Genomic DNA, 12,337 nt, shown 5'->3' with positions numbered 1-12,337 from the left:
GAAGTTTATACATTACATTATATCTATATATCTATATCTGTAGATACCCTCTTTATCAATTTCTAGATATAAATATAGATATATATTATGTATTGGAACCTAGGTGAAAGAACTACTTTTCCTAAAATGACTCTAAAATACTAAATCATTTTTCTTACTTATGAAAAGCAATAACCAGAAATAGTATATCCTTGACAGTACACAGCAGTAGAAAAATGTTTGCTTTAACCTTGTTGAGGTTCTTTCCCCACGTTTTTCACTTTGGCTTTTTTATTTTACAATGTCCTATGGTTGTTTTTGTTTTTTTTAATTTGGTTGCACCGGCTCTTAGTTGCACCTCCAGGTCTCCTTAATTGCGGCACATGGGCTCCTTAGTTGCGGCTTCCTTAGTTGAGGCACACAGGCTCCTTAGTTGTGGCATGCGAACTCTTAGTTGCAGCATGCATGTAAGATCTAGTTGACCAGGGATCAAACCCGGGCCCCCTGCATTGGGAGTGCAGAGTCTTATCCACTGCGCCACCAGGGAGGTCCCTATAGTGTCCTGTGTTTAATCACTCTATTCTTTGGATTATAAATGTCTTTTGAAATTAACCATTGCTTTTTATTAATTATCAGTGACTTTTAGGTATTGGTCCAACTCTTCTTAATGAATACATTTTAAAGGTACTAAAGAACAATAACAATTTTGTAATTCCTATGAGATGCAAAACCAAATCCAGTTCTTATAGTTGCAGGTTGAGAGGGCTATAAAATTAGAAAAAAATCAAGATTACTTTATAAATGTGTTTTTGGGATTTTAAATTTGGCACTGTGTTTAAGTGAATTAGGAAATTGGTGAAGAAGAGGGTATGATGGCTAATGAAACAATTTTTGAGTTTATTGGTCTGATTGAAAATGTGAAATCTGCTCTGTCATTTTGTTGTTGCTATGTAATTTCCTCTTGAGATAATGCGCTTCAGTAAAGTTACAGTCATACTTTGTGACTGTTACAGAATGAAAGAGTTGGAAATACAGAAACATTTTAAGTGAGCCAACTAGCTTTTTTATCCCATAGAATACTTAGCCTAAAGATGTTTATATAATGAGTGAAAGAGGCTTAATTATGAACAGTTGGTTTTTTTGAACATGTTTTTCTCAGTATTCTTTGTTGAATTAACTAAATTAAGAAAAATAATTCTTAAAATGAATTAAAATTAAAAAAATAAATTATGCTTATTGTAATAAATGAAATAATTCACAGGTCTATGTAGAAAAAGAAATTAATAACCTGTCCTCCTCTTAATCTCGCCATCTTTTCTTCCAGTGTTTTATGCTAAATCCTTGACAGTAATGTTCAGACAAACTCATCTCAGCTCACCAAATATTTACTGGGTGGCTACTATACTACATACTATACTAAACTTTAGAAAATCAAGGATGACTGTAACAAAGACATGATCTCTCATTCAGGAGTTTACAAATAAATAAATAAATTTATAAAGGAATAAAGTTTATAAATAAATGTGTGAAACTTAAAATAATAGAATTGTATGTAAGAATTATGTTCTATATAAGTAGACCAAAAGAAGGAATAATTGTTTTTGATTGGGAATGTAAGAAACACTTGAGCAGGGTTTTAAAGTATGAATAGAAGTTTAATATATGATTTTTTTCTTATGTTTTCATATTTTTATATTTTCTTAACTTGTAGGGGTCTCTTTTTATTTCCTATATTATTTCCTTTGTCCTCTTAATAATTTGTCTTTCACCCCCCGCCCCTTTTTGTTTTGGCCACGCCTCTTGGCTTGCTGGCTCTTAGTTCCGCAACCAGGGACTGAACCCAGGCCCCTGGCAGTGAAAGCTCAGAGTCCTAACCACTGGACTGCCAGGGAATTTCTGTTCCCCTTCTTTATTTAGCATATTCTTTTGTCTTATTCAAATTTTTTCCACTTCTCATTTTCCTTTATTTTGGTATTCCTTTTTCCTTTTTATTGTCTTTTCTTTCTTTTTGTTTTTCTCTCATATCTTTTTGACATTTCCCCCACCTACCTAGCACATTATTGGACTGCTTTGTTGAAGCCAATCTCTCATTTTCTCCTGGTCCCCATAATTTATCCCTAAAAGTATTGCATGTATCCCCTGCTTTTTGAATGTTTGCTTCTATATCACTTTGCTTTTACTAAAGACCTGCTTAGTACCTGCTTTCACTAACTAAAAAATCCAAAGAGGATTTTTGCTTTTACAGAAAAAAGGTGAAAAGCGAAAATGGCATTTGGCGTTTGTTTGCAGTGTGCACCCTGAGCAGCAAGTGGCATCACCAAGCTCCTTCCCAGTGAAATATACTCGGCATCTCAGCATCAACCTGCCATAGCATTGAATTGTGTCTTATCTCAGCGTCAAGCTGCCGTAGCTTTGAATTGTGTCTCTGTCTCAGCCTCAAGCTGTCGTAGCATTGAATTGTGTCTGTGAGCATCTGTGCTTTATCTCAATTTATTCTGTGCATCCATTAGCAAGATGTGTCCTAAGGTAATTGCTTCTTCATTTTACTCCATTTCGACGTATGAAAGTTTTCATAGGAACATTCTGCTTTCAGATAGTAGCGGAAACCTGTATCCAAAGTCTGTAGTACTGCTTCCCACTCTACTATTAATACTCTAACCCGAGTCATCAGCATCTCTCCTCCTAGATTATTATGGTAGCTTTCTTACCAGGTCCCTGCTTTCATACTCACCCCCCCCAGTCCTTTAGTTAGCTACACGGTAGTCAAAGTAATCCTTTAAAACATAAGTCAAATCACGCCACTGTTCTGATCCACACTCCAAATGGCTCCCCACCTCACTCAGAACAAAACTGAGGTCCTTACAGTGGCTTCAAGATCTTAGATCATCTGGTTCTTGTTACTTCTACTGCTCTCTCCTTTGTTTACTCTGCTCTACCTACATCTACTTACTTGTTTACTCAGACAGGCTAAGCTACCTTATGGCTTTTGCATTTATTTTGCCTGAAATGATCTCCTCTAGATATCTGGATTTCTTCTTCCTTTACTTCTTATAGGGCTTTTCCTATGTTCCCTTCTCTGTTAGATCCTACCTTACCACATTATTTAAAATTGTAACCCTTAATTATCTGGTACTACCTATCACCCTTTTCTATTGCTACTTTATTTTTTTCTGTAACACTTACCACTTTCTCTGTATATTTTACTTTTTAATTTCATGTATTCTATAAACTCTGTGACATTGGGAATTTTTGTATGTTTTATATATTGCTCTTTCCCCAATACCTAGAGTAGTACCTGACACATGAAAGGTGCTAAAAAATTTTTTATTGAATGACTGATTGAATGAATGCTGTATGATTTTCAGGATTCTTGAGTAGGTTATTTCGCATATATCAAAAAATCAAACTTAGGACTGTTTTTAACTTGAAGAACTTGTTCCATAAATAGTTGCTGAGATTATAACATCAGTTCTTTGCCTGTATAATACAAAAATTTCTCTCTTCTAACCATGGAACAGAGCTCTTAATTCTAAGTACAATTTATATACAGGGTGAGGCTCTCTCTTTCTGGAAATGATTATTTGTCTGAGATTTTAGATAACTGCCACACTAGGCATCCTCTAATCTAATGATTATTCTTTGTCACACTTGTGACTTCCTCTGCAGATTTTGTTATTCTCAGTTGCTTTTAACCATACTTACACATAACATGGAACTTGTGGGGTCTTTTTTTTTTTTTCTCTTTCCTTTGCTGAGGATGGAGACTTTTTCCCCCATTCTCCTTGTTGCTTGGTATGGTTTCCAGGAGAAAATAGAAAATTTACAGCTAAGCTGTCACCAGATTTCTATCAAAACCTGCTTAATTGTGAAAGAAAAAAAAATCAGTGAATGTTATGTTAGAAAAAAATAAAAGGGAGTGACGCACAGGGTGGGAGAAAATGTTTGCAAATCATATATCTGGTTTATGATTTAGAATCCAGTATCCAGAATATGTTATATAAAGAACACTTACTACTCAACAATAAAAAGACAAGTATCCTAATTAAAAAATTGGTAAAGGATTTGAATAGACATTTCTCCAAAGAAGGTATACAAATGACCATTAAGCACATAAAGAGATGTTCAACATCACTGATCAAAACCACAGTGAGGCACCACTTCACACTTACTAGGTTGGTTAAAATAAAAAAGTCAATGACAATTGTTGATGAAAATGTGGAGAAATTGGAGCCCTCACACATTGCTGGTAGGAGTATAAAATGGTGCAGGTGCATTGTAAAACAGTTTGTCAGTTCCTCAAAAGTTAAATAAAGAAGTTATCATATGATTTGGCAATTCCACTCCTAGATATATACCCAAGAAAATTGAAAACATGTCCCTGTAAAAACTTGCCCATATGTTCATAGCAGCATTAGTCACAGTAGCCAAAAAGTGGAAAGAACTCAATGTTCATCAACTGGTGAATGAATATACAAAATGTGGTGTATTCAAAAAGTGGAATATTATTGAGCCATAAAAAGCAATGAAATACTGATATATGCTGCAACGTGGATGAACCTTGAAAAATATTAAGCTAAGTAAAAGAAGTCATACACAAAAGGCCACATATTATGTTATTACATTTATATGAAGTGTCCAGAATTAGCATATCCATAGAGACAGAAAGTAGATTCGTAGTTGCCAGGAGGTGAGTAGAGGGAGAAGTGGGGAATGATTGCTGATAGCTATAGGGTTTCTCTTTAAGGTGATGAAAATGTTCTGGATTAGTGTGATACAAGTAGTTGCATAGCTTTGTGAATATACACCACTGATTTGTCTACTTTAAAAGGGTAAATATTATGGTATGTGAATTATATCTCAATAAAAAGATGTTAAAATGTAATGGTTAAAGGGAGTGATTAAGAGTGTCAGATGCCATAGACACTAAATAAAATAATCTCTGAAAGGTGCCATTTGAATTGGAAATTGAGTTTTAATCATTTTATCATTGATCAGTGAACTTAGTCGTTGATCATTCACTGGTGATATTGGTGAGAATGAATTCAGTGGAAAAATGGGAACATAAGATTGACTTCAGTGAATTGAGAGAGGAGTGGTAGATAAAAATAGAACAAATATAGACATTTTTAAAAATTGGGGTATAGTTGTTTTACAATGTTGTGTTAGTTTCTACTGTACAGTGAAGTAGAGTTCTGTGTGCTATAGAGCAGGTTCTCATTAGTTATCTACTTTATACATATTAGTGTATATATGTGAATCCCAGTCTCCCAGTTGATCCCCCCCACCCTGAATATAGACTTTTTAAAAGAGGCTTGACAGTAAAGCTTCAGAAAGCATGAGAAAAGAGTGTAGCTGGATAGAAATATGAAATTGAGGTGTTCTGTTTATTAAAAATGATAAGAACCTTTAGCATATTGTGAGGAAGAACCAAGAGAGAAGAGATGAATGTAGATATAGAGAGAATAATTGTTCAAGGAATGAAATAAAAAGCACAGATAGAGACTAAGCTTAAACAAAACAAGTGATCCATGTCCTGAGAAAGATTGCAAGGAATTAAGAAGTAGATATAGGTAAGTTGTAGAATGCAGCTGAGGAAATTTATGTCATTTCTGTAGAACTGACTTTATTTTCTCTGAAGTAGGAGGAAAAGTTAATAGTTGAGAATGAGAGCAACAAGGTAGAGTAGAGACACTGAGGTGAGTAATGCAGGGTTGGAATAGGTACTGGGGGAGAACCAGAGAGCAAATTGTCAATAATAATAATAAAATAATGATTACTTCTATTGCCAGTTAGGTATTTGGGTACTTTACCTAGACTGTATTTATCATAATAATAGAAAACTTAGGCTCAATGTAGTTAGATAACTTTCCTCTTGTCAGTTGGAAAGTGATACAGGTAGGATTCGATATCACATTTACATGATTTTAAAGTTGCATTCAAACTTTAGGCTGAAGATAATAAGTACAGGTGTCAACATCAGTGGATATTTATGGCTATCTTTCATAGTTTGATTAGCATCTCAATAAAGGAAGTAAGAAGATGGAAAGAATCTATTAGACTTACAGTGTGCTTTAAGAATTGAGCAAGAGAGTTCTCTCCTCATCTTTTAGTTACGACAGCCTCCAGTTAAGCGTTTGAGACTTCGTGGTGATTGGTCAGATACTGGACCCCGAGCAAGGCCTGAAAGTGAACGAGAAAGAGATGGTAACTATACTTTGGTCAGCTTTTAAAAAATGTGGTATTTAAAAATTAATATTTTAACTTGTTTCCATTTTTTTCACTATTATAAGTGATGCTGTAACAAACATCTTCATACATATCTTACCATACTTGTGCAAGTGTATCTTAGGATAAATTCCTAAAAGTAGAGTGTGTGGGTCACTGGATAATTACATTTTAATTTTGATAGTTATCAAATTACCCTCTGAAAAGTATGCACTCTTTTGTATTCCCACTGAAAGTGTAAGAATGTCTTTTGCCACAAAAACATTGGGTATTATCAAACATAGTAATTTTTGCCTTTGTATTTGATATAAAGAGCAATAAAAACTCCCAGTTTCCAATCTGAGACTTTTATAAGAGCACATTAAAAAATTGTTTTTTCCTCCTATCAGATGCCTTTGTATTTTGAGGCATCCTATCAGATGCCTAATAATATTATTATTATTATTATTAAAGCATGCAATCTTTGATAAGCATAAGAAACTACTATTTTGGGAGTGTTAAGATGGCACACTTTTTTTTTACAGAATTAAAAAATATATATATATATAATTTATTTATTTGGTTGCACTGGGTCTTAGTTGCAGCAGGCAGGCTCCTTAGTTGTGGCATGCTAACTCTTAATTGTGGCATGTGAACTCTTAATTGTGGCATGCGTGTGGGATCTAGTTCCCTGACCAGGGATTGAACCCGGGCCCCCTACATTGGGAGTGCAGAGTCTTATCCACTGTGCTACCAGGGAAGTCTCTTAAGACGGCACATTTAAAATAGAAGTAATGTGTGTGATTTTAATAAACGGATCTATAGCAAAAATCTTATTCTAATGATTTCTGAAATCTTTTAAGATCAAAAGCATATTTCCCAATATATTATTGTTGGTATTATTTAATATATTTTAAAATATAAAGCTACATTATATAAAGGTAATAAAGCATAAAATAAATTCTGTTTTCACAGAAAATTCAAAAACAAATGATTTCCATTTTAAATTATATGATTGTAAAATAGAATTGTCACAGTTTCAATTTGATGTGATACTTAATTTGAAAATGTCCTTAAGAATATACTCATATATTTGAGGGGAGACAAGGCGGGAGGAAAGAGATAAATAAAACATTTTCTGGTTTCTGTTAATTTCAGTTATGTGGAATTTGCAGTAAATGATGATAAAAATAAATTCAGTTTAGGGAAATTTAAGTGAGAGGGCAAACCTTCAGTTTAAGGAAATTTAAGTGAGAGGTCAAACTTTTCTTTCAATCTGTTCAACTTAGAATTCATGAGCCCTTCCTAGCTGTCTGCTCTTAGAACTAAAGATGTGGGTTGGGGTAGGGGTGGTAGTGTGGAAGTACCTAAGAATTGGCAAACATGTAGGAGATGTAAGTCCTGTTCTTGAGGAACTCAAAATAGAAATGGAGAGTCATTCATATAAACATTTACTATAAAATGTGATGATAGCCCTAATAGGTTTATATATACAGTCATATAATTTATTTAGGCAATTTGAGTTTTTAAAATTGCTTTCATTTTAAAGCCTTCAAATCAAGGTTTTTGCATTAATGAAAGATCCTGACCTATTCCTAAATTCACTGATAAGACCTGTGTTGTCATAGGGGAGCAAAGTCCCAACGTGTCATTGATGCAGAGAATGTCTGACATGTTATCAAGGTGGTTTGAAGAAGCAAGCGAAGTCGCACAAAGCAATAGAGGACGAGGAAGATCTCGACCCAGAGGTAATTTTTGTTATTAATTAAAGTTACCAGAAAACCTGCAAAAACTATTTATTGAAGTCAGTTTTATTTATATCATCTAATGTATACCATATTTTATATCTTTAGTAATCATAAGGTTCTTATTGTATTGTGTGGAGCAGTAGAGAACAAAGGGTATTTGGTATAATTTGCTCCTCTAGACCTAGCCTTCATTTTTTGCTTTTCTCATAAAAAGTAAGAGAGTCTGATATCCCATACTGTAAATACTTTTGTATGTGCTCTGAGAAGGGATACAGATAAAACTCTTTAGATAAGTTTTATATAATTAAGTAGTTTCTTCTTTTGGTTACTTATATACAATGGCTGTCAATTGCTGTGTCTGGTGTTAGCTGACCTGTTTTCATATTTTGGTTCACTACTTTCCAGTTTTGTGGTCTTTGGCAAGTTACTTATCTCTGTCCAAAATCAGGAGTGTGAAAGTTAACTCCTAAATGTTTTAAGTCCCAAAATGAAAAATTCTATTGAATTTCATCCATAAATGGTTCTTGTTAAATTCTGCATACAAACTTAAAAAAATTTCTTAGACTATGGATTTGCTTAAGAGTTATTACGTTTGTGCTTAAATTTAAGAAATATTTAAATCAAGATGATTAACAGAAAAATGTTTATATTCTGTAGTAGTTGGATCTTGCAAGACATGAACTTGATTAGTTCATTCTATCTTTCTTTTAATAATATAGATTTGAAGCAAAATCAAGGAAATTTTTAATGTTTATTGAGTATTCTTAATTATTCCTTTGCAGATAGCACAAGGCCTAGCACAACACATAGTAGACATTCAAGCCTTTTAAAATCATGACTGCATCATGTTATTTTAGTGGTTAAAACGTTACTGCTAATGAAATGGGAATCAGGAACTTAATCTTGTTATGACCTATTTGTAGCTTTACTCTTGTTAGTAAAATTTTTTTATTAAATATTTTACCAAGGACATTATGTTTTAGAGTAGAAATATATTAATATAAGTCCATTATCCTATTATCCAGCTATTAAATCAGAATCATCATCTTCAAACTTAAGGAACTAGACATTATTAATAGGAATCTTTCAAGCTGGTATTTAGCTTTGTGTAAGTCAAGCTACCATACTGAGCATTTTGCTTGAAAGGTTGATTACTACAACAAGAATGTGCCATAGGTAGATTTTTTACCCCTATTAATTAGCCTGGTGGGTGCTTTTGATATCCTGAAATTATCTGTTTCTCTGTGTGTGTGTGTGTGCGCGTGTGCGCGCACGTGCGCGCACACGTATTTCTTGAACATATCTCTAGTGTAGTTAGTTTTGGAAAGCATTTAGTATTTGAATTTGTATTATGATGTGTTTCTTGAAGGTGGAACTAGTCAGTCAGATGTTTCAACTCTTCCTACGGTCCCATCAAGTACTGATTTGGAAGTGGGTGAAAATGAAACTGCTATGGAAGTAGACACTCCAGCTGAACAGTTTCTTCAGCCTTCTACATCCTCTACGATGTCAGCTCAGGCTCATTCAGCATCATCTTCTACAGAAAGCCCTCATTCTACTTCTTTGCTGTCTTCTCCAGTCAGTGAACAAAGGCAGTCTGTTGAGGCATCTGGACACCATACACATCATCAGTCTGGTGAGGATGTTACTCTTTAAATAGGCTGTGGTTCATCTGATGATTTCTGATAATGAAAACTTCTTTTGGGGCTATCTTGAAAGATACTAAATCACATCAACTTATTCTTGCTGGAATAAATGATCAAAGTGACATGTAATATGTGAATGTGTAACTTAAAAACAAAATTCAAGTATGCCTCACTTGCATGAATTTTAACAAATAGTGGGAATCTTCAGTTTATACGAGACAGTTCTTTAAAAAATGTAAGTACCAGCAGATAGTGTTTTGACATAGTTTAATGCACTTGACTTAACAATTATTTTTATAGACCAAAATATCTTTCTTAAGCTTTTTTGGTTGTCTGTGTTAAAGTGATAGTGAAAATATAGCCCTGATTATTATTAGATCCATTGTATTTATGTTCTTTTTTATTATTTTTCCTCAAATCATGACATACTTTTAATACGTTCTTTATGATGAATTTTACATGGTCTCTTGTCAACAGTGTATACAACTTACCAAAAGAATTACTTCTCCTGTATTTACGTGAAAAAATTATTTTAACAAATCCTTGTCTTCTTGGTATTTGATGTTGGTGAAAAAAATCAACTTCTAAATTCTGTTAAAATTGTGTTTTCCTCTCAATATTACAACTCCTCATGTTCAAACACCCCACCCCACCCCCAGCTATGGAATGTGCTAGTGTTTACATAGTAATCTTTAGCAGATATGTCTGTAGTTTACTTGACATTTTAAATATATACATGTAATTATAATAACCAACAAGATGTTCATTCATATTTTTCTTTGAGTTTTTCTAAGGAAGTATATTCCTCGATATAGAATCAAAAATATTAGCAACTAAAGATACATCTGGCAGGCCTCAGCTAAAGCCTATAAAAAAAATTCCTAACAGCTTAACTGCCAAACTGTCACTTTATTCTTGCTTCTCTGAAATCTGATGCCAGATCACCAAATATGGGGTGTTTTAAATTAAGCACTCTTTTATCAGTATATCCCATTTTTGGTAATTCATTTTCAGTTTCTGGGAATAGAAGCCAGACTCAATTATGTGGCTGTTAAATAACACTTGTGTACAATTTACCTATAATAATAACCTAAAGATGAGCTATGAAATTAGATTTTCCACATTCTAATTGTTACAGCATTTCAAGTTATGGGAAAATAAAATATTTTGGAGGGTTAAGGAAGTCTGGACAGAATTCTTTAAAAGTTTACTTTTCAAAACAGGTAAAATTGGTAAAAACAAGACTTTTTAAAGTGATAGCATTCTTGGGAATAGTCTTAAAGATTCTGATCAATTAGAAGTTCGGTCAAAACTTAGCAAGAGGATTCCCTAGCTCATGTTCACGTTCCACTGAATCTTAACTGATTCCAATTGTTTCTTAAACACATTTCTGAGTAAACTCCTTAGTATGGAATTTCATTTTTCCTTTTTGTCCTAGATACTTAACACATTCTAATACTACATTTGAAATTACTAAATCCTTTTTAATATTTGATGTAAGTATTAAATACTTGAATACTATTTATTTCATTGAATCATTGAAATAGAAAACAACATTTTTGTGATGATCAAGCAACATTGAACATGACTTGGCACTTTTGTCTATACATTTTTCAAAGAAACATAGGAGATACTTTTAACTGGTAGGTTATGGAAAGAATTTTGGCTGACTAAACTATGGAAAATTGGAATATTTCCATGTTACCAAGACAGTATTGCTGTTGAGGAAGATGATTTGATATTAGATGTAACATCTAAAGATTATGTCTGTGATTGTTTTGACAATAGGCCTTTCATAATCCCAGAGTTTAGCATTTTAACAATAAGGACTTAATGCTCTTTATGTTTTGTGTTGTTTTTTTTCTCAATCTTTTATTCGCTTCTAAGTCCAGATGGGTTTGTGGATGGTAGGAATTGTCCATGTAGGTGGGAGTATCACCCTAGAACCATGATTTCTATTATTGCCTTGCATAGAGATGGAGAAAACAAATTTCTTGCCTTGCTGTGTATACCTCTTTATGTAAATGTTTGTATCTTTCATTCAGGTCCTTTGCATTTCCTCTGTCACTTTTACCGGATTGAGGGAGAGGGACAGTGGGAATGTGAAGACTTGCCTGGCAAAACTCCATCTCTGACTGAACCTAATTATTTGCCTTCTCTTAGTCTGCAGCTGAGTCACTGATAGTGAAGAAATTCACGACCACAGATTTCATTGGCGCTCCGCGTTAAAGCAGTCTTCCAACACTGTTGCTCAGCACCTAGACAGAATGTCTGTTTCACACCTTCATGTCTCTCAAACTTTTAGCACCGCCCTTTACCCTCATCCCACCCCCTAGCTGATAACCTTCCTTCATTCACAGTGGGGGAATAAAAGCGTTCACTTTCCTTCTTTTGAATCTCCCAACTTTCCAGCATCTAGACTCACATTGTCTGTGACAGAAGCAGTCCCATTTTGGGAAGAAGTGTATCTGCTCCTAACAAAAGCTGGCCAGTGCACCTCTTTCCAGCTTCTCAAGGACTTTGCTCCTTCTCCTGCGTCTTTATTATTACCTTTTCTACTGAATTTTTCCTTTCCACCTCAAACATGCTCTATAATTATCTTCTGTCTTAAAAATATCTCTTAACTGTCCCATATTCCCCTCCAGACTCATGTCTTTGCTCCTTTTATAATCAGAGTCTTCAAAAGAATAGCTTACATATACTGTCTCCATTTTCTTACCATCTTCTACTTATTTATCAACCAACTCCACTCTGCCTTTT

At 33.9% G+C, this 12,337-nt stretch overlaps 1 protein-coding gene across 10 annotated transcripts in view; it reads left to right on the top strand.

Annotated features, from left to right (window-relative positions):
* Positions 1-12,337, top strand: part of DCAF6 (DDB1 and CUL4 associated factor 6) — a 179,938-nt gene that overhangs the window by 89,785 nt on the left and 77,816 nt on the right. For all 10 annotated transcript variants that reach the window (XM_033428015.2, XM_049715486.1, XM_049715488.1 and 7 more), the window contains 3 exons: positions 6,090-6,183; positions 7,812-7,931; positions 9,301-9,567. In XM_033428015.2, coding sequence (XP_033283906.1) covers positions 6,090-6,183; positions 7,812-7,931; positions 9,301-9,567 — 481 coding nt within the window. The remainder of the gene's footprint in view (positions 1-6,089; positions 6,184-7,811; positions 7,932-9,300; positions 9,568-12,337) is intronic.

The sequence above is a fragment of the Orcinus orca genome, chromosome 1 (genome assembly GCF_937001465.1).
Source record: "Orcinus orca chromosome 1, mOrcOrc1.1, whole genome shotgun sequence".
NCBI classification, from domain to species: Eukaryota; Metazoa; Chordata; class Mammalia; order Artiodactyla; family Delphinidae; genus Orcinus; species Orcinus orca.
Note: the sequence above shows the minus strand (reverse complement) of the source record. Positions and strands in the feature narration are given on the sequence as shown.